Here is a 23,488-nt window from a genome sequence, read left to right on the forward strand (position 1 = left end):
ATGCACAGTTACTGGTCCTTAATTTGATTGACTTTTATCAGTGGAACCCTGGCAGAGGCTTCACTGCATGTGACTTGTTTGTGCATCTGGGAAATTCCTCAAGGATCAATATTAGGTCCCCTACTTTTTCTAGTGTTTATAAATGATCTTGCCCCCCTAATAAAAGATGTAGGTCATCCCATATTATTTGCAGATGACACAAGTATAGTAATTCCAGCCAATAACTCCAACACTTTCCAATGTTCAAAAGAGGAAATTCTCTTCAAAATATGTGACTGGTTCTCAGTCACTAAATTGGTATTAAATTGTAACAAAACTAACATAATTCAATTTAAATCCTGTCCACATTCAACCTCGCAAATTTCTAGCGCAATAATTAACAATAAATCCCTATTAGAAACAACAACAACAACCAAATTTCTTGGCTTAAAAATCTATAATGTGTTAAATTGGAAAAATCATATTAAAGAAATTACCCCCAAACTAAATTCAGCTTGTTTTGCTATTAGATCTATGCAAAAGATAGTAAATTTCAATACCTTAAAAACAATATACTTTGCATACTTCCACTCGGCAATGAGTTTTGGAATAATATTCTGGGGAAATTCCACAGATAGTAACAGTATATTTCTATTACAAAAAAGAGTAATTAGAATAATAGTAGGTGCCAAATCTAGGAAATCGTGTAGGACTATTTTCAAAAAACTACAAATAATGCCCATGGCTTCTCAGCATATCTTTTCATTAATAATCTTCCTCGTATGTAATCATGAAAACTTTGGAACTAATTCAACAGTTCATAGCATAAATAGACGTCAAAAAATGACTTTCATACTCCATCGGCAAGTCTATCGTGCTATCAAAAAGGAGTACGTTATATGGCAGTAAAAATTTTTATAGCCTCCCTATCGATATAAAAAATGAAACTCAAAACATAAGATTATTTAGGGCCAAATTAAAGAAGTGCCTAATTTCTCACGCCTTCTATTTTGTAGATGAATTCATGGCATTCAGTAACACTTCATGAAATTGATACTTAAACTATGTGTTGTACTAGTAGATTATATTGCAAATCTCGTCTGTATATATTTTATCTAGACTGTGGCTAAAAATTAAGACTTTATAATATTATTAAGCTTTTTGACTTGTTCCATATTCTAGCTGTAAAGCAATGTATGAATACCATGGAATGTTAATAAATACAATACAATACAATTCGGAATGCTGGCATTGTGAGTTCACCCACGTTACTGCTGTTGTGGCTTGAAGAGAGTTATTAGCAATGACCTAAACCAAACACAATAATAAGTTGAACTAAACTAAAATGAACTACATAAACTTTGCACAATAGCGAAGAATGACTTCTTTTATTTTGGTACCGTATCACAGTTGCAGGAATATCCAGATTATCGGAGCTACGGTCGCCTATATCAGATACAGAATAGAAAGCGAAACCGATGTGTTAGAGCAGTTACTAACATTAATGAGTAAGAGAACGCTCCTTAGCTACGTATCTACAGTACTTCATCGTCAGAGACAGAAGGGAAAGCGGTACTAATATCCATGTGATTGATCCGTTGGTAAGAGCTAAGAGGGCGTTTCGAGGCTAGATATCTGCTCCATCATCAGAGACGGAAAGAAAGAAGAAGAGCTGTGTTGGATCCGTTAAGAACAATAACGGCTATGATAACACTTTGTTACGTTTCTGCTCCATCGTCAGAGACGATCGGTATCAGTATGCTTGTGTTGGACACGTTACAATGATGAAAGAGTAATGGAACAGAGAAAAATTCTCTCCGGCACCGGGATTTGAACCCGAGTTTTCAGCTCTACGTGCTGATGCTTTAGCCACTAAGCCACACCGGATACCCATCCCGGTGTCGGACAGAATCGTCTCAGATTAAGTTCCAACTCTTGGGTTCCCTCTAGTGGCCGCCCTCTGCACTACGTCATAGCTGTCTATGAACGTAGGACTGAAGTCCACACATGTGCTGAGGTGCACTCGTTATGAGTGACTAGTTGGCCGGGATCCGACGGAATAAGCGCCGTCTTAAATCACGAAGTGATTTACGCATATCATATATTATTTTAATGTACTGAAGTACATATGATATTTCCATGCAGATATTCTGCGTCATCATACGATGAAAGAGTAATGGAACAGAGAAAAATTCTCTCCCGCACCGGGATTTGAAACCGGGTTTTCAGCTCACGTGCTGATGCTTTATCCACTAAGCCACACCACACGCCGGAGAGAATTTTTCTCTGTTCCATTACTCTTTCATCGTATGATGACGCAGAATATCTGCATGGAAATATCATATGTACTTCGGTACATTAAAATAATATATATGTTACAATGAGATAAGAGGCTGTTTCTGGGCTACGTATGTACTCTATTTTTTAGTTGGTTATTTAACGACGCTGTAGTAGTTGTACTAGGTTGTTTAGCGTCGATGAGATTTGTGATAGCGAGGTGATATTTGGCGAGATGAGGCCGAGGATTCGCCATAGATTACCTTGCATTCACATTTCGGTTGGGGAAAGCCTCAGAAAAAACCCAACAAGGTAATCAGCCCAAGCGGGGATCGAACCCGCGCCCGAACGCGACTTCAGACCGGTTAGATCCGTTACAATGAACTAAGAGGCCGTTTCTGGACTATGTATCTGTTCTATTACCAGAGACGGAAAGGAAAAGGGAACCGATGTGTTTGATCAGTTACTAACAATGATGGCTAAGAAGACGCTCCTTAAACACGTATCTGCTCCTACGTCAAAGATGGATGGGGAAAGTGGTTCCAGAATTTATGCGTTGGATCCGTTACTAAGAGCTAAGGGGCCGTTTCGGGTCTAGGGTCTACGCCATCATCACAGAAGACGGGAAAAGTGAAACTTATAGGCCTATATTGTATCCGTTACTAAGAGCTAAGGGATCGTTTTGGGGCCGGGGTCTGCTACATCATTACACAAGGCAGGAAAAGTGGAACCTATAGGTCTATGTTGTATCCATTACTTAGAGCTAAGAGGAATAAAGTTCTTAGTAAATGCTCTAAACTGATAAATTCTTCTTTCCCTGCCTTCTCTGAGCTTCGATCGGTTGGATGGTTCTGTATATAAAACACTGTACAAAATAAAGAAAAAATACATATCTCACACTACGATGAACACTGTGCTTCTCTCTAATAATATGTAAGAATTTCTTTGCTTCTAAAGCAATATTTCCGGCGATAACTACACAAGCCAGAGTGATGGTTGTCAATTGGTCATAAATCATACTTCAGTATTTTTATCCTTGAGCAGCTGAGTCACAGATCTCAGTTACAGACAGTGCCTTCATTTGAGGTGCCTGGAATAGAGGTGAAGCCCTCAGCGGATATAGAAACACAGGAGAAACATTTCCACATATGGTAAAAGACATATAAGAGGCAAATGGTTTGTCTCATATTATTAATATCGTTTTTCTTATAAGCATTCAGATAGACCGAGGGTAGTAATTGATAACATGATAAGGCAAATCAAGATTTCAGGTATAACTCCCTGTAAAGTTGATTTGAATAATTTCGAGGGAAAAATTGTTCCGGAGCCGGGTATCGAACCCGGGACCTTTGGTTTAACGTACCAACGCTCTACCACTGAGCTACTCGGGAACTCTAACCGACACCGATCCAATTCTTCCCTCTATATCCACAGACCTCAAAGTGGGCTGATAACCGTCAAGCAACCAACTTCGAGTGCACACTAACTCCGTGTGATTTAAATTGTGGTTTTCTGTTAACGAACAGTGACGTGTATTATGCAAATCAAGATTTCAGGTATAACTCCCTGTAAAGTTGATTTGAATAATTTCGAGGGAAAAATTGTTCTGGAGCCGGGTATCGAACCCGGGACCTTTGGTTTAACGTACCAACGCTCTACCACTGAGCTACCCGGGAACTCTAACCGACACCGATCCAATTCTTCCCTCTATATCCACAGACCCCAAAGTGGGCTGGCTACCGTCAAGCAACCAACTTCGTGTGCACACTAACTCCGTGTGACTTAAATTGTGGTTTTCTGTTAACGAACAGTGACGTGTATTATGCAAATCAAGATTTCAGATATAACTCCCTGTAAAGTTGATTTGAATAATTTCGAATTTCGGGTTCGATACCCGGCTCCGGAACAATTTTTCCCTCGAAATTATTCAACATGATAAGGGTTTATTGGAGCTCCCTATTTTGGTTGTTAAAACACGGTTTGGAATCATTGAGATTGCAGAACCGTTATTGAAAATTTCCAGCAAGTGATTTGTAATCTGAAAAATAATGCATAATCATAAATTAAATTTCAGAATTCCCGACGACCAATGCTTTGAATATTTCGAACGTGAATCGACCAGTTTCAACCGGAAAAGAGCCATATTAAAGAAAATAATGCTTTCGAAGACGTAGAATAACAAACTCTTACTTGTTTCAGATTTTCACGATGATTGAGAAGTTTTGGATCTTGCAACTGTGAGTTAAAATTTATTTTCTCTTAAATTTTGGCACAATCTACAGGTTACCCATCGTTTCCAGTGGTCTGTCGGTTACCAAACTTTTCTTTGGATCCATGGAACACGGGTTCAATCCCATCGCAGGGGTACTGGGTTTTTGGGAGAAAATTCTGAAGTGTGGCTTATATTGAATAAGGAAGTAAACCATTTGGCATCAAATAGTAGATTCACTAAATATGAACGATCCTTTGTAGATGAACAAAGGCTAAAGTCTACGTCCTGTCCATTCTCAATCTAGGCAACAGGTATTATCCTGATTAGAATGTGAAAGACTTCGTTTGGAGATTAATGGGAATATGTCTAGTCTTAAACTCGCTGATTTAGGGCCGAGCAATGTATTAGGACCAGGTATGCAAATTAAAAATTGGAATAACTAACCCTTCTGTGTCTTATATTTGATCTTCCACGAGTACATTAAGGACTCGTTTTGGTTGCTGCTGTTTTTTGTATATTAGTAAATGTCTTTTTATTCAGCCTACGATATGATTCTTATTGTTCATAGATCGTTAAGACTGATACTTCATCAATTTTCGATTTATGTGAAAGTTATCTGACATTTTTTCTTCTATATTATTTGAATGCTATTTGTATTTGAAACAGCAGTTTGAGTTAGAATTTACGTTTATTTTTCAATACCTAAGTGTAATATAATATCTCACTTATTGTGATCAATTTCTTTGTGTTATGATAGCCCTATGTATATAAGTACCATTTGAATGTTCTATTTTCCAATAATGTTTGAGAGGGTCTATTTGTAGTATGATATGCTTGACTTCTGATTTGTCATGTTGGACAGATATTTTCTGATGAAGTATGTGTGTGTAATTTGTTTAAGTCTATAAAGTCCATGTAATTTTCATTCTGCTGTGATGTGGTGTATTTTTCTTCGGACGATGTTGAAAGTTTATATAGGTTACATATCTCACGAAACTGTCCTTGTACTCAGGTTTGTTTGTTTTTGTTATTGTTCACATTAATGCCGACTCATTAATTTCATAACGTAGAACTATGAGTAATTAAATGAATACTATTAAAATTTATCACAATACATTACTATGGCATTCCTAGCTATGTGTCATAATGCAATCATGTTCGATTTTCGAAAAGGAAGTTAACATAATCTCCCAACCATTGATCTGACTTTACTCCGTATTTGTCGTCACTGTTTCGTCCCGAATTATGTTAAGAAAGGGCATTATGATAATATGCTGACTACTTGATCACGGACTTGTCTAAGAAACTAGAAACTTATGAGAGTCAATTGCAAAACACATCAATACGTTAAAAATAGGAGGTCAACGAATTGCTACTTCAACGAAAAATTGTTAATCGCAATGAATGAACTGTTCAGTAAAATATACCTAATGAGCCGTGCACGTCGGCTCGATCGCTCGGGCAGCTCTTCACAAGCCAGCGCCACCTATATTATCGGCATATTTCCGAATGTTCTATCCTAATAGCAGCAAGGAATTGTGGGTAGACGAGAAAGGGGGAAATAAGAGGTTTCTTGGTTAGGCGAGTAGTATTGCATCGACACTCGGGAACTCGCCTTTGCCTAGACATGTAGACCAGCTATTTAGAGATTACTTATCGTTATTCAGAGATTCGCCTTTGCATAGAGATGTAGGCGAGAGGATTTGAAATTGTGCCGCGGAGATTAGTATTGGATTAGTATTAAAGTTTCAAGAACGCGGAAATTATACGTTGGTTACGATGGGTTATTCTGGAAGGATCCAGAATATAGTAACATGTATTGGGTATTGAGAGATTCGCCAGTTTGGTAAAGTATTAGCTTGATGTTTTCTAAATTGTTTGAGACATATTAGTCTACGGTATGTTTGTAATAATTTAATATTGTACAGATGTGTTAATTTATTAGTAGCCGAGTTAAGACTGAATACGGCTTTGAGCTTGAAATAATGTATTAGAGTATATTGTACTGAATCAGCCATTAATTCTCATTTTTTATTAATTCATTTAGTTTAACATTGCTACATATTTTCCATTATTATCTCTTTGTTCTTTCATGTTAGTGAATCTCATTGTATATACATGTATTCTTTTACATTCTTAATTAATTATATGTTAATTATTTAATTTCCGTCATTTCTTATTTGTAAGCTTCTACTGCTCAACTCGATCAAATCCACATCACCTTTACCATCAGACCTAACAGTCGTATCCAATATGTGGTGAAGCGTTGCATCTCACTAAGTAAAGGAATTCCTCTATACGAAAAAGAGAAAAGGTTGTAGAAATGAATCAAAAGCTTTAGGGGTGATCCACACCTAATAACATATTCTGTATGTTTGCGAAATGAATGAATGAATGAAATTATAAAATTGACAGTGTAAGTTGAAAATTTAAGTGCAAATAGTTTCGTGATTTCAGAATGCATTAGCCTAATCAATTATGAGAGGATCGGACGTAAACATGGTAACTGACATTTTGGTCAAAAAAATGAGATATGTAGCGTATAATATAGTATCTTACATTCTGCGTCTAATGTAGTAGTTAGTTTTTCAACGTCTCAACAGATGGTAGAAGTATACAGATTTTACTTTTCTGGTAACTATACAAACTGTTGCATGTATAAATGTTTACCTACCTAAATAGCTTCAAAACACTAAAATGTCACTTGCCATGTTTTACTCCCGAACCCCTCATTTATTTTGGAAATAAAATCAAGCCGATTGGACAGGTTCCTAACTGAGACGCAACAGAAAAGTTTAAATGTCTACCTATGAAAACATAGTACTTATCTGTGCCCGAGCACAGCGCCCCTGGCTATAAGACGTAGAAAGAAATAATTATAGTCTTCGCTGTTCTAATGTGAATGAAAAGCAGTTATTATCCCATACCATCGTCGAAAATGCTAAGAGCATCTGAACACAACATTAAGAAGGCCTTCCAGTTAATTATGTTCAAAATAGTATCGGTATCTAGATCAACCAGGCTATATTTTATCAATGGTTCTATAGTATTTTTGTTCCAGAGGTTAACTGACATTTGAAATAAAGTAGAAGAAGTAATAATCTTACTGATGGACAATGTGGCAGTTCTCAAATTAGCAAATCAAACATTAGGTCTAGCGATTCTAAAATATTTCATTCTGTACCAACACACACTCCGCTACTATTACATCTGTTCAGTTGTCTATAATGACAATCACAGATGTAGAACTTACAGTTCTCTTCATTTATAGATAGTTCAGAAGAAGATGATATAAATTTTTGATTGAATATAGAAGAACTCGTATAGGTGATGGTGTTTTGAGTGACTATTACACTTTTACTACGTTATACTACTTTTGACCAATAAAACGGTACGAAAGGACGTCTTTCAACCAATCATGGCTGCTTATCGCACTATTTTATCGCGTCCCTAGCATTTGTTTAATTTTATCACGTCCCTAGCATTTGTTTATTTTTATCACTACCCTAGCATTTGTTTCTTTGTTTGCCAACATTTCAAACTGCATTGGTCTGGACGTCAAAAAAAAAAAAAAAAAAAAAACAGGAAATTACAAACCACTCCACTCGATTCACAGCACTTACAAATATGACTCGCATTGGCATTCAAGAACAAGAATTAATAAAGATCACTGGTCATAGCTATGCATCTTCCCTGAAATCCTATTTACAAATAAATGATGAGTACCATTCGGAAATCTTGAATACGTTGAGGAATACACCATGTACATCAACGAGTTCCACTTCTTTTACGCACACGTCCAATATAACATCAACTGAACCACCAACTACTAAAACATTCAAATTTGAAAATTTTACTTTCAATAATTGTTCCTTTTAAAATTATTCATGTTTTTTTTATTTCATCAACCTTAATTAAAACTTTTCTTATTTCATCATTCCTAATTATAACTTTTCAAACACTTGTTTATCATATTTAGGTTATGTTATAGCTTCTGCTGTGTGATATTATGGATAGTCACGTATTAGAGATTGTTTAATGCTAAGATTTATTGAAAATAATCTGTCAAATGAGGATGATTACTGGGATCCGGATAATTGAAGTGGAATGCAACTGTTTTAATAAAAATGAAACTGAATCAACAAAGCCTTCTTGACTAGTAACCTCCACAGAGTTCAACGAAGATTCTATAGTTGTCACAACTGATAACAAGAAAACAGCTTATCATAACACACTATTGCCATCTAGCGGAATACAATGGTACAATAATACATTTGAAGACAGTTCAGTATTTTCGTAAGTCAATATTTTATTGTATTGGAGTACTTCGTTACTTCTAATCTTTATATATTTTCTTATAATCGTGTAATAGTCAATTAAATCCCACTCGAGTTTTGATTTTCTCTAGATAAATCAAAACCTCTAGTCAGATTACTGTTGATAAATAAATTGTTGAAATCACTGCTAATGCCATATCAGAAGGGAGAAAACTTACTATGCTGAAGAAATAATAACAAAATGTTGTTTTTAGCCATACAAAATTAACAAACTAAGTTTATTTCCTAGAAGCGTGAAATGTTAGGTGTCAACAGGAATAAAAAAGGTGTATTTTTCATTTTAATTCATAAAATTCATTGTTATCGGTACAAATAATTGACTGAAGTGTTTTCGCTTAATTTTATTAATATATGAAATTACTGTAAATTAGTGCTGTCAATCGATCAAAATCAGCAGGTTTCCTACCTACGCATAAGCAGGCCCATAAGTTCTGCAAGAAACGAGATATGGGCAGAAATAGTCACTTACCATGTTTTACTCCCGAACCCCTAATTTATTTTGGAAATAAAATCAAGCCGATTGGACAGGTTCCTAACTGAGACGCAACAGAAAAGTTTAAATGTCTACCTACGAAAACATAATACTTATCTGAGCCCGAGCACAGCATCACCTATATTCGAAGTGAAACCAAGTTCATTAGCATTCTTTACTTTTTTGTAACACTTTCCTCTCTAAAACTAGGTATATTTCCACCAATCACAAAATGTATTTGCAGCTATGTACTTGTTGGAGTTTCATTGTCAAAACAAAATTAATTGTTCACTGAACTTATATGGTTAAGTACTCTTTGTCCCTTGTAGCAGCTCACGAATAGTGAGAAGATTTCTAAATTAATAATAAACAACAGTGTGAATACAGTGAGGGAAAAACAGAGGAATAACGACTATCTATGCCGTAATGATGTATTAAGTGCTATGTATTTATGATCATAATTTCCTAGTGATGATATGAATGGGTTGTCACTTGATTGAATTTTCTGATATGACTTTCTTATTGCTTTAAGGAGATATGTATAGAGATAAACATCACTCAGTTCTTAATAGCCTATACTTCTGTGTTTCGTACACACCAGTCGCAAGCATGTATTTATTGATTGATTGATTTATTTATTTATTTATTTATTGATTTATTTGTTCATTTATTCATTCATTCATCCATCCATCCATCCATCCATCTATCTATCGATCCATCCATCGATCATCCATCCATCCATCCATCCATCCATCCATCCATCCATCTATCTATTTATTTATTTATTTGGTAATAATTGTAACATAAAATATTATATATACAGAATGCAGAGAGATTTATTTTGCGTTCTTTGTAATGGTTTAAGAGTCGTCGGAGGTGCACAGAACCAGATTGGAAAAGCGTAAATTATGATTGGAACAATTAATTGTTTGTAGAACTGTGTCCTCTGCTTTAAGCTCAGGACTGGAGATCGGAGTAATGAATGTATCAAAATGGTATGGGCCGTGGCTTTGGCAGCAGTAGATTTAATTTGATGTGTCCATTGCAGGCGTTTCTCAGGGATAGCTCCGAGGTACTTAACCTAATCAATGTACTATAGTGATAGTTTAAATAATAGTAATTTTCCTGTTCAACATTTTGGTGCAGTTGGTGAAAAGTGGCTACATACTTTTCAGTATAAATTAGAATTCTTCAACCCAAGGAGCATCATTTAGGAAAACTGATTTGTTCAGATTTACGTTTTTGGTTATTTCACCATGTCCTGGAATTTGACATTTCGAACGCTTTTAGTGATACAGGTTCCATCATTATGGCAGATACGAACCAAACAGAGTAGATGACCTGTCTGGTCATACCTATTTGCCTTGATGACGGAACTTTCTCCATACCTGCAATCTTATATGCAGATGATTTGATTTTGATATCTCGATCAATAAATGGACTGCAACAGGAACTTTACTGCTTGGAGAATTATTGTAGTCAATGGGGCATGACTGGTAATACAGACAAGACCAAGACAATTACTTTTAAAAATGGATCTATTTATAGCAGGGATGAGACATGGACTTACGACGGGCAAATACTGCAAAAATGTGAAACGTTTCATATATTTAGGGGTTACTTGATCAATGAACGGGAGATGGACTAAGCATATTGACATAGCGAAACGCAAATGCGGGGTAAAGAGTGCGGAGGTATTAAAATTGATCACTAAAGTGGCAGATATTCCTGCAGCAACATTGGAGATAGTAGGGCCTATATGGAGCTGTGGTCAGATCATCTATGTTGTATGGGGCGGAAATTTGGGGTTGGGAAAATGCGGGAAAATTAAATAAGGTGCAAACGGATTTCCTGAAACGAATACTTGGAACTGGTAGAAGCACAGCTAATTGCGGGGTGCTAAAGGATTTTGGACTTCAAAACGAAGTAATTCATATGAAAGTTAGGGTGATAAAACACTGGTTAAAAATTATATTTGGGGATCAGTCGCTTCTACGGTCGATTTGCTACAAAGTTCAAGAAAGAGAGGGTTGGGAAAAAGGGTGGGTTTATAAACTGCAGAGAGGGCTGCATCATATAGGAATGGGATGGGTGTGGGATAGAGGTGATAATAACAGGAGGAATACTGTATATGGCGTAATGTGAAGATGCGATTAATTGATATCGAGAAGCAAGAGATTGAGCCCCAATGCTCGGAAAAGTCCTCACTACATTTACAATCAGATCTCATGCTTAACTGGGGGAGGTGTGACTACATAAATTCTTGTAACAAAGACAGCAGAGCAGGTTTAGCGTGGCTAAGATTGGGGGCATGGAAGGGTAATAAAATTGTCAAAGAAGAAGGAGAGCGCCTTTGTCCCCTTTGCAGAGAAAAGAACTCCTACAAACATATTTTATTACAGTGTGTCGAATTGGAACAAGTATGGAGAAAATATCTACCATCCTCGATGCTAAGTCAGAATAGGAGTTCGCTTGCATGTCTTGACCTCATGGGGAATAGAGAATACGAACAAAAGACTGGATTGTTCCTCTTGAAGGCGAGACAGATTAGAACTTCAGGTGTTGACGTTTGTGATACGAACTGACGAAGGGATAATGGTATCTACCCAATTATATACTTTTATGTCTACTTTAGGTTAGGATATATTATATAATGCGTTTTGTTGTGCTATTTTCATTTTAATATGTGTGTTCTTTTAGAGAGTGGTTGGATTTAATCATAGGTGAGGGGAGTGAAACCTACAAAGTAGGACTTGTTTTAGGTACAAAGCACGTACGGTCAGAAGACCCGTGCATTGGATTTAGAGAAAATTTACTATAATATAACATCTGCATGTATAATATTACCCAATAAATCCATCTATATACTAAACTTGTATGTAGTTCCGAAACGTTGGAAATGTCAAGTTCTGGACACGATGGAATCCCAAAAGCTTAACCCTGATCATATTTATAGTAAAAACTTAAAAAGAACTTGCCGTATTTACGCGAATCTAATGCGCAGCTTTTTTGTCCAAATGTAATATTCAAAATTGGGGTGCGCATTAGATTCGATGGCGCACTAGATTCGAGTGCAATTCCGTTCCGTAGGTAGTTCGCCGGTAACTTCATTCAAGCATTTTATCGTTTGTTACGTCATAACGCATTGCTGCGATTCTCGACTTCGTTACAGTTATTCATTTACCGGTATTTATTCGTTGGTCTATTATTGCATAGAGCGTTTGAATGATTGTAAAAGCATTCAAGAAATGCTGCAATTCAAATGCTTTGGATGGCAGCGAAGATGAACGACGAGGATGAGTGGGAAAGAGGAAATGAATCTATGACTAGACATCTCCGAGGATTCCAGTGATGAAAGCATTAGTGAATAGTGGTGAGTCAAATGTCTACTTACCGTATTTCATGTAACAATAGTCCAAATGAACAAATTCTGTGTTCTGATTGTTTACGTACAGATCCATCGTTGTATTAAATATAAATTTAAATAAATACCGTACATCCTGTCATTGATGCGCATTACATTCAAAAACTCTTTTTTTTATGATTTAAAGTTTCAAATTTTGGGTGCGCATTAGATTCGCGTAAATACGGTATTTGTCTTTGAATGGCAGCTATTGCTTCACTAGAATGACATTTTGTACAATAGATTATTATATCATTGTTGTTGTTGTTGTTGTTAAGTCAACTGTCCGAAGGCACGTCTGGACCCCACAAGTGATATGATCAAGGCAACATTCATGAGGGAACTAGGCCAGGAGATTATAGGGTAGGGTGACCCTTCCTTTCCCTCATGATATCATTACTATTGTAAATTTATTTCAAATCAACAATAGGATTTTATCCTTCCAACAATAATTCCTTTCTACAATTCACCTTAAACGCTCTCGTCAACAAATAGGATTTTCACTCAACACAGTATTCGTTATAGCACTCCACTGACGGCAATGACAATTTACTTGGACTATTACGAACAACAATGAACTGTTAATCTCAACTAATATTTACAAAGCACTATTTACAAATCAGAACTATCAGTTCTCAATTCACAGTTCTTCTAGCTCAGTCACTCGAGTTCACAGTATCTCGAACCACAGACCTTCAGAGACAGTTCACTGTACTCGAACTCAGGTCCCTCCAACTGCGGTCCACTGCACTCGAACTCAGGCCTTCGGATGCTGATACAGTTGCGGACGCACACTCGAGTCGAACTCCGGTACACAAGACTGGCTTGCTTGCTCTGGCTTTCTCACTGACTGGCTGACTAATCAACTGAAAACTGCTCGAGTTCACTGGCGTTTCTTCTTTTATAGCGAAATCATAGTTGCGAGAAATTTCTACAGATGTGCAGAGAATTATCTGGATATCTCCACTTCGACGGACTTCTCGAAGAGTCGGGAGGGTCCGTCCCCCCTTTTCCGTACGCAGCAGTTGCGCGCGCACTCTCTCTCCACTCTCTCGCCGCGTAGGCCCTTTCCCCTTTCCCCGCCTCGCGCCGTCCCTCAGTGCTCCGTGAAGCCCGCGCGATCTGCTTTCTTGCGGGACGCTGGTCGTGAGTTCGAATCTCACGTCGCTGTCACACTATTTAGTTATTGTTTGAGCAGCTCTGAATTATAGATGCAGTAGAGGATGGGACCAATGACTGATCCTTAGTCCTACTAGAGTAACCTTCTAGTCTTTAAAATAGCTCCTCAGACTGATGTCATCAGTACACCAGTCACAATATTATATCCTGCCGCACGGTTTTTTGGTGACTACTATTCAAATGGTTATTATTGCAATGGAGAGTGGCGGTGACGAAAGAACTCCGAAAAAGACTGTCAGGAACTATGACTTTGTCCATCACAAATGCGACTCCACCACCACCGGGATTCAAACCTGCGATCGCCATTACCGTAAGTCAGTGCACCTCCAATGAGCTATCAATACGGCCCCTATATCCTTAACATCATTCCAGTATTTGAGGATTCATAACATCATTAACCTTTTTATTGGTAAGAATTATAGTAGAAAGAAGAGCAGGTATATGTTGAATAGTACAGAGTGCTCCTATGCAGACCGGTCCCATTTACCATCATTAAGCCGACGGAACTACCTAGGACAGATCTGCATAGGAATACTATGTATTTTCACCATTAGCAAGAGGTATTACACATGCTGAAGCATCAGTTGATTTTGAAATTATTCATTACAGTAACAAACGGGAAAACTACTGTCCTATAATGTCCTTTCCAGAAAAACAATTTTTTAATGAAGATTCTATAGAGCGATTAACAACGGGATCCTTAGAGCATTTTCATATGCAGTCGCGGCTCGTGGTTTTAAAATTGAGGTAGGCTGTAGGCTAATATGGCAAATTTTCAGGGCCTCGAGCATGAGTATTTGTTTATTTATTTTTTATTTGTTTATTCCCGTATTTCCGTAACTGGGAATTTTTAAGATTAACTTATTATATTATACGTATATAACGGGCACTTCACTTACTTTAATTCATTTGCTTGTAGACGAAATCGGCCCTTCTCTCTTTCCACAAATTACACACACAATTCATTGTTCTAAAATAAACACTCGCAAACGGTTCTCACAATCACAAGTTCACAACCGCATACAATACCGATACTCGTATTAAGGACAGGCCAAAGCTAATTCGCACGTTAGAATTTCCGTTGTGTTATTCTCCCGTCTGACAAACTTTCATTTTATAGGATATCAGGGATACCAATTGTGTCAACGAATAACTGAACGACTACTTCATCTTATCATCGAAGTGTTATCCTAAAACGCCAATTAGGCCTATGACCTACGGTAAAATGAATGAGAGAGCAGACACGTAACCTCAAGAATGGAGTGTCAGACATTGTTTCTTTTCTCATCTCCAAGAGAGTTTTTTAAAGCTCAGATCTAGAAAATATTGGCAACGACTCAAGGCCTTAGCTGTACTCTTATTAGCCAGATTCCGCTAGGAAACCACTCCGTCTTATTTCTATTGTGCGGAAGGGAAACTAGAGGTTGAGCCTCTGTTATTACTATATAACCTATCTCAAAAACATCTATCGGAACCAATAGCTCCAAATATATTGACCGTTATTAAAGAACGAGCCGAGTAAAATTTCGATGTTTCAAGTCTATTGAAAATCTTTATTCTACTATTAAACACAAACAAACGTCAAGATTTTTGTATGTGATTGTTATAGGGGCGGCTCCGCCTAAGAGCCTGTAACTATTTATTTGTTTGTTTGTTTGTTTATTTATTTATTTAATAACATACATATATATATAAACGTTATATTAAAATACCCCGAAAGAGCAAATCTCGTGTTCGGGGACAGTTCCGTTACATAGATATACCTGTAGACAAAATACTTAAGAAAAAAGGTCACATAAAGATGATGATAAAGTTAGTAAATAATAATACTAGTAATAACTGAGTGAAAAAAGAGACGATGTAAGATTGGTGGATTAATATTAAATTATTATTAGTAGTATAATTAGTACAGGTCATGTTGATATAGTAACCAAGATAAGATAGAAAAAATATACTTAGGATAGAAATAAACTTGTTTTACAATACATGGTACATAATATAAATACAGGGAAGTCCGTCATATAATTTTTTTAATTCTGGATCTGAAAATGAAGCATGTAAGCATAGAAATTAATGAGAATGCATGGCATGGACCACACAACATTACTTTTGTCCTTAAAAATGTCGTTAACAATCTATCGCTCTCAGTCCGATTTTAACCCACGAACATTGGATCCATCTATGAATATGCAATAATAGTAACCAAGGACGATTTTTAATGCTGATATATATTAAATCGTCTAGTTATACAATGGACTTGCAAGTCTCCAACAGCGCATTGCAAAGAATGAGACTGTTGATGCTTTGTTCTCTATCCGGATATTACATCACGGTGTAATAAAGTCGCCAGTTGAGGGAGAGGTATGAAACTTGTACCGGAGTATTCATAAAAGAATGCCAACACCCGCAGGAATTCGAGGATATAGGAGAACGTTGAAGTAGGAATTCCAATATTACGAAATATCCGCTGCATCAGCGTGGAGTATAGACGTATCTATGACAACAGGAAGACCCCAAGAGACATTTTACTTCGCTGCTCGACCACAAGCAAGGAAAAAGTTTGAAATATTATTTATTAAAAATGTCCATTATTAAAGACTCTGCCTACTAAAATAAGGACTTCAGACAGATATCATGAGATTTAAGGTGGACTAGAGGTTTTGAAACTGCTCTCTTCGGAGTAGTAATTTTCCCCCACGTTATTATTTTACCACTGATCCATTTCCACCTCTCCTCTCATCTCCTGTAAATAACCTGCTGACAAGACACTGAATTGATATAAATAACCTATGTGAAATGCATATAAAACTGTATAACTGTATATATTTATTTGCTTATACGTATTCCCTCCAGTTACTTTCATGGGTGCGTCTGAAGGAACGAAGAACAATACATTCACTGTCTCTTCTGTTTAGAATCACGCATACTTCTACTCCGAATTATCTGTTATCGCGCTTTCAATTTCTTACAACTCTTCGAAACCGACATCGAGCACTTCTATCTATCTCTCATCATAGAACGTCTTTATACTCTTCGCCCTATACTGTAGAAATACCTCGCCTCTGGAATTCGTTACTTAATGACGTCAGGGACTGCCGGACTTTATCATAATTCAAAATTATATTGGAAAATTTTGTCTTAGTTAATGTTTTTTTAGGTATTGCTAGAAGTATTGATTTGTGTTTTTTTTTTCTTTTTCTTTTTTAATCTAGATTAAAATAGTAATGAATTTAAATACTATTATAGTCACAATCATGCCATGGTATGAAAGAAAAATTTCACAACCTCGAGCGGGAATCGAACCTGCGACGTCACCAAACATCGTAAGATGGAGATTACATTTGTAAAATAGTAAGTTTCTTGTTTATGTTAGTTAATTAGTTAGGATACAATTAATTATGATACTTAATCACTCATTTAAAGTTTGTGTGACTGCAACCTGTGTATATTTTTGTGTGACTTTACTTTGTTTATAGTGTTTTTTTTCTCTCTCTCTCTCTCTCCTTATTTCTTGTGTAGCTTTACTTTGTATATAGTGTATTTTTTCTGTTTATTTCTATTATTGTATTTGTATTCCTGGTGTTGTGGAAGAGAAGGCTTCATGGCCTTAACTACACCAGAATAAATAAATAAATAAATAAATAAATAAATAAATAAATAAATAAATAAATAAATATTTTGTTTATATATTTTTTACAATTTGTATAACGGGGAGAGGACGGTATTTTTTTAACTTTTTTCCTATTTGGTGTAAAATATTAATTTTTTGTATGCAGAGAGTTCATGACTGTAGCAGCTCAACTAAATACAATATTTTGAAAAAAATTATTTGGGGCCCAGATTTGAAAAAAAAAATGTACCCAATGCAGGATTTTTTACTAAAATCGATATATCTAAGCCATTTTTAAAGATAGATTCGAACAATTTTTTGGAATGTACTTGCTAAAGCATGCTCTACAAACTGTCTTTAACAGATTTTGATATTAGTCTCTACATTTGTAAAATAAACAATTAAAATTTAATAACACTCTTATGATTTCCTTTTTTGCAAACATACAGACATATTTTTAAAATGAAATCAATTAACAAAATTCTGTTACAGAGAAAATTTTCCTAATAGTCTAAAGATTGTGTTCTAAATTTCATGCATGTATCTTTAATAGTTCAGAAATTATATCCATTTTGTCTGGCAATGTAGCAAAAAATGCAGTTACAGGAAACAACAATAAAAGGGGACGTGTGATTTAAAATTCCATAGCGCTGGAAGTTTAAAAATGACGTCTCAACATCCATCCGATAAGGGCACAAATAACCATAAAATGTTATGCAATGCATTCCACACATATCAAAGAGTATTTTAAAGAGGTTTTTTTTTTCTTTTTTTTTTTTTTAATTTAATTTACCGGAAACAACAATAAAAAGAGGCGTGTGATTTAAAATCCAGAGTGCAGGAAGTTCAAAAATGGCCTCTCAACATCCGATAAGGGCACAAATGCCCACAAAATGTAATGCATGCATTCCACACATATCAGAGAGTATTTTAAAGATTTTTTTAAATTCACTCATTTTTCACCAAAAAATACTGTCCTCGGCCCTTAAAGTAGTAAGCTGACCTCAGATGGATTAAGAGTCGATCTTAGACAAATTTTGCGAGATTGGTAGTGGAAAAAGGGGCTTTGGGACAGGGCTTTTCAGAATTTGTTTTCTTTGTCATACACCTTCTCCGCCTTTGATACATTTCCATATCATCATCTCGTGATCTCTAAATAGTTCCTCCAGTTTTAAAAAAAACTATAATTAAGAACTGTAATAGTTATATATGCAACCAGTGGCATAAGTGCATTATTATCTCTGAACTGTGTTTTTGAAGAATAAAGCGTTAGTAGAGTTTTTTTTTTAATTACACGAGAGCAATAATAATGCACATCTGACTAGCTGCATACAATATTATTGACGTAAGATCTTGTAAGAGATTTAAGCAGACATATGAAGTGTATTTCTCGATTTCTAAACTATGTTCTGGTAAATAATATGAACTGACGGGATAACGAATATACGTGGAAGAACCTAAACAGATGAACATATATGGAGGAGATACAAACCAAAATGTTCTACGCATGTTATTGTTTATTTATTTTGGTAGAGTTAAGGTCATGAGGCCTTCTCTTCCACACTACTACAAGTGAAATATGCATTCATACAATAACAACAGAAGTAATGCTAATAGTAATACTTAAATGTAGAATCATTATAGTGATATTGATGATTATGATTATGTTCTGACGGATATTAAAAAGAGCAACAAATTAAAATAAAAAAGCATTCAACCTCGATATTTTAGTCGTTAGAGATCTCATCTCCGGATCTATAATACGCGAATTTATTTCCTGTTGTGGGTGATGGATTGTAGGTAATAAAAAAAAACAATTTGAGTCTCCTGTCGAATGCGAAAATGAATTGTTGGCATCATATTTTATAGTTACTGCGTGTAAAATATTCATTACCCCATGAAACATGTTGAATGGAGACAAAATTCTTTATCGAGAGAAAAATACCATAATGTTGTATACAAGTTGCTACGTAACTTTTCCTTCTCCACCCTTCCAATATCTCGGGAACGGAAATATTTTTAAGATAAATGTATTTAAATGTGAGCATTCACAATTAATTTTTACGTCCCCGTTCCTGGGCTCCGGTAAGCTTCTCGTTAATTGTGAATGCTCATATTTAAATACATTTATTTTAACAATATTTCCGTTCTCGTTGTCGTTTCCGTTCTCGGTTTATTGTAAACCAATCTTAATGGGACTTCACGGGAACCTTAAGACATGCAGACCGAATTGATAAATGACATCACATAGTTACGACGTTTCGAACTTCATTTAGGCCTCTAGCAGCAGTAAGACACAATAAGCCCACTAAAGGCTGCAGAGTTAAACCCTGATACCCCCCTACATACCAAATGAAAATAAATATGGAATATTAAATTATATATATGGCTATCATCTTATACAGGGACATCATTTTATTTTTACTTCAATTTTTATTGTACCTCAGTTTTTTAATGTACTTCACTCCCACCCCCTCTACTAGTAAACTTCCAACTGTTCTCCTCATAGAACCAAGCGTATACAGTCAAAGTCGTCTTAAGGTCGTAGTAAACACAAATAGTATTGAGTTAGTGAGTATAGTACGTTCCAGAAATATGTTCGCGTTTTCCAGTGACGGAAGAGCTTTCAATATTGAATCATATTTTCGCACAGGTACTGTCGTCCGTTTGCCTACGTCGCATCCCGATTTACCTCACCCGCAACTGTTTAAAATAACTTAAATAAAAGTAATTAACTGTCACGTGATTTCCTCCCTTTCTACGATCCTGCGACATAACCACTTGGACGGACAGTAGATAGCATGTCTGAGTAATGTTATCTGTGCGGGTCGGACTGAGGTGAAGATTGAATTTACAGTACGTAAGGTACTCTTTTATAATAGGTATAGAATTATTTAAACACTAGCCGTACCCATGCGCTCCGCTGCACCCGCCAGATCAATTCATTAACGAGGGTCTGTGCATCTGAATTTGTACCTGAAATCCCGTTCCAGTTCATTTTCGGGAGGTTTAGATCCCCAGCAATTACTACGTTTCGGTCTTCTGATACTGTATTAAGATATTCATTTAGTTTGTGCAAAGTTAAATTGTTTAATTCACTGGGTGGTCTGTAACATGCTATTACATCTAAGGTTTCCCGCCCATTTCTTATCTGAACATTCAATATTTAAATTCCTCATGTATCCACAGAAGATTGCTACTTATTTCTATCTTAGTAGAAACGAAAACTCCCCCCTCCCTTTTCACTTCTATCCTTTCTGAAGACTCTATAATCCGACCTAAAAATTTCCGAGTCATTTATGTCTTCCCTAAGCCATGATTCCGTCCCAATTATTACATCTGGATTATAAACATCGACCAAGTTCCAAAACGGAATAAGTTTATTCTAATACTTCGGCAATTAACCTGCAGTAGTCTTAGTAGGCCTGTCCTTACTTGTACATTCTGAATCCCCGTGGCACCTCGCCGTCACTGCAGGTCTACGCCGCCCGCGGATAGGTCTTCGACCGCACATTACATATATTGTATTGTATTGTATTGTCTTGTATTGTCTTGTATTATATTGTATTATATATTATATTATATTATATTATATTATATTATATTATATATCAGAAGTTACTGTAATAATATTATAGCATTATGTCCATCTAGAGAAACTACACTTTCCAATAATTAATTATACAAATCGGTTAATTTAGCTTCCGATATTACTTCATACAAACACTGAAACATTCTCTGTAGGCTATCTTTCATAGCTTTCGATTGTTGCTGTCTAAGGCTCCTTATAGTAGACGAAGTCATTTGTCTTTTATTTCAATATACGGCCTTAGATGGCAGTCATTTTAATTTTAAAACTCATTTATCTCATTAAATATCAGTGCTATCAAAATTTTTCGAGGCATAAAACTTATCGAAAATTATTTTTAAAGAAACTTTTGTTATGTAAAATTTTTCACAAAAATCAATAATAAGCGAGATATTTCGATTCATTTAATTCAGGCTCCCTTATAACCCCCCTTTTAAATAATGCATTTTGAATGCCATATGGCCTAAAATCTAAGTTACAACGAACATAATTTATATTCCAATTTTCATCGAAATCCGTTCATCCATTATCGCGTGAAAAGGGAACAAACATACAGACAGACATACAAACAAAAATTTCAAAAAAGCGATTTTCGGTTTCAGGGTGGTTAATTATATATGTTAGGACCAATTATTTTTGGAAAATCGAAAACTACCAGAAAAATTTCGGCTACATGTTTATTATTAGTATAGATGAGTTACTAGTACGTAGGACGAAACTGGTAATTGGAATTAGATGCAGTAGTCTATAGTGCGATAATATGCACAAAAGAACTGAAGCCTGTATCGAAATGAACGGCCACCAGTTTCAAAAATGTTTAAATATCCATATTATGATTATTTTTCTATTTAACTTCATTCTCTATATTGTACGCTAATGTGCTGTAGACAGTATAATATACACTGCATAATGAATACGTTCGCATGGATAACTCAGTTCGTGAGTAAAAACACTTATTGTTAATACTGTACTGTATTTTGATTAAACAAAAACCTAATGAAAATTATCAAATTCAGAATTACGATATCTCCTAATTTACGTAAATGGATGAACTACTTTTCTTCCCTCCTATTACCTAGTAAAGTGATTTGTTTGTATTTTACGCCAGTATCATCGAACTTCAATCGTGGAAGGGGGTAGCAAAAGGTGTTTCCGGCTCTGAACCATTAATCCAAAGGTATAGCCAGGTTAATATTAAAAATGTTAGTAAAAATAAAATGATGTCCCTGTACAATTTTTAAAACACTATTCAGAGAAAAATTGTCTTAAGTGTGAGATAGATGCTGAAATTCATAGAGAGGTAAAGCTTAAATTTTAGGAGAATCGTCAATTGTTGCTCACAAAGAGCATGTGCTCTACGTCAGGAATTAACGTCTTCTAGATTAGGCTAGGAGCTACTCACTTGTCATCGTAGACAAAGCCCGAATCCCACGTGTTGTAGTAGACGGCAAAGGCAGTGATGCTGGTAACTATGGCGGACCAATCCATTCCTCGTGTCATCTCATTCACGTATTACTGAAGCCATTTTCTCGTCCCCGCATCTTCGTGGTTTTGTGGCTGACTCTCCATCACCTGCAGCAGACAATGACGGAGTTGAAATAAGACAGACAGACAGAGTGCAGTTTCCTGTCAAGGGCTGAGATCTGCTCACGTAACGCGATACTTCCAACCGCTGCTGTTCTCAGCAATTCCTATCATGATTTATCTTCTCTTTCTTTTCTTTATTTATTTAATGTATTCTTTACTAAAGGCGGTCAGTTGATGAAATTATATTATGGTTTATTTAACGACGCTCACAACTGCCGAGGTTATAAATCAGCGTCGCCGGTGTGCCGGAATTCTTTTACATGTCAGGTGATGAAATGGGTTAATCATAGACCTAGAGAAATAATGAAATGGAAATAGTAAGGTGAAGTAATCTTCTGTAAGAGACAAATATGAATGCAGAAACGAAATAGTAGCGGAATACTGCGTGTTCAGTTCAAAGTGTGCCATGGCTCGCTGCATGTCGTCATGTGGCTAGTCGATGAGCCTAGAGAATTCAATCTTCCTACACTTCCGTAGGGGCGTATTACGTATGTGCCAGAGAAGTTGCCTAGCAAGTACGGCGTTCATTCTGAAGAGTACTTACCGATACGTATGGTAACGCCGGTAGTGGTAGGAATGTGAACTGTTTGGAAACACGTACTGAGATGAGTTTTTTTGTTACTGTCGGGATATGGGGAGAGGGTTAAGACGATTACTTACGTATTTGTTGACATTAACTTCGACGGTTAACATGGACACGGAGCATTTGATTTATCTTGTGGAATGTTGCCAAACGCAACCGATGATAACAAATAAGGCCCATTCACAATGAAAATTAAACATAACAGTAACACAAACATAGAAGTTTGCGGCCAGGTTACCAAATGGGATTATTCAAAATGA

The 23,488-nt window shown here is 36.1% G+C and overlaps 1 protein-coding gene across 1 annotated transcript in view; it reads right to left on the reverse strand.

Annotated features, from left to right (window-relative positions):
- The window catches only part of LOC138702932 (protein O-mannosyl-transferase TMTC2-like), a 151,805-nt gene that overhangs the window by 90,155 nt on the left and 38,162 nt on the right, over positions 1–23,488 (reverse strand). The window contains exon 2 of the mRNA XM_069830343.1: positions 22,461–22,630. Within this exon, the coding sequence (XP_069686444.1) occupies positions 22,461–22,558 (98 nt within the window). The 5' untranslated portion in view covers positions 22,559–22,630. The remainder of the gene's footprint in view (positions 1–22,460; positions 22,631–23,488) is intronic.

Source organism: Periplaneta americana, chromosome 1 (assembly GCF_040183065.1).
Source record: "Periplaneta americana isolate PAMFEO1 chromosome 1, P.americana_PAMFEO1_priV1, whole genome shotgun sequence".
NCBI lineage: Eukaryota > Metazoa > Arthropoda > Insecta > Blattodea > Blattidae > Periplaneta > Periplaneta americana.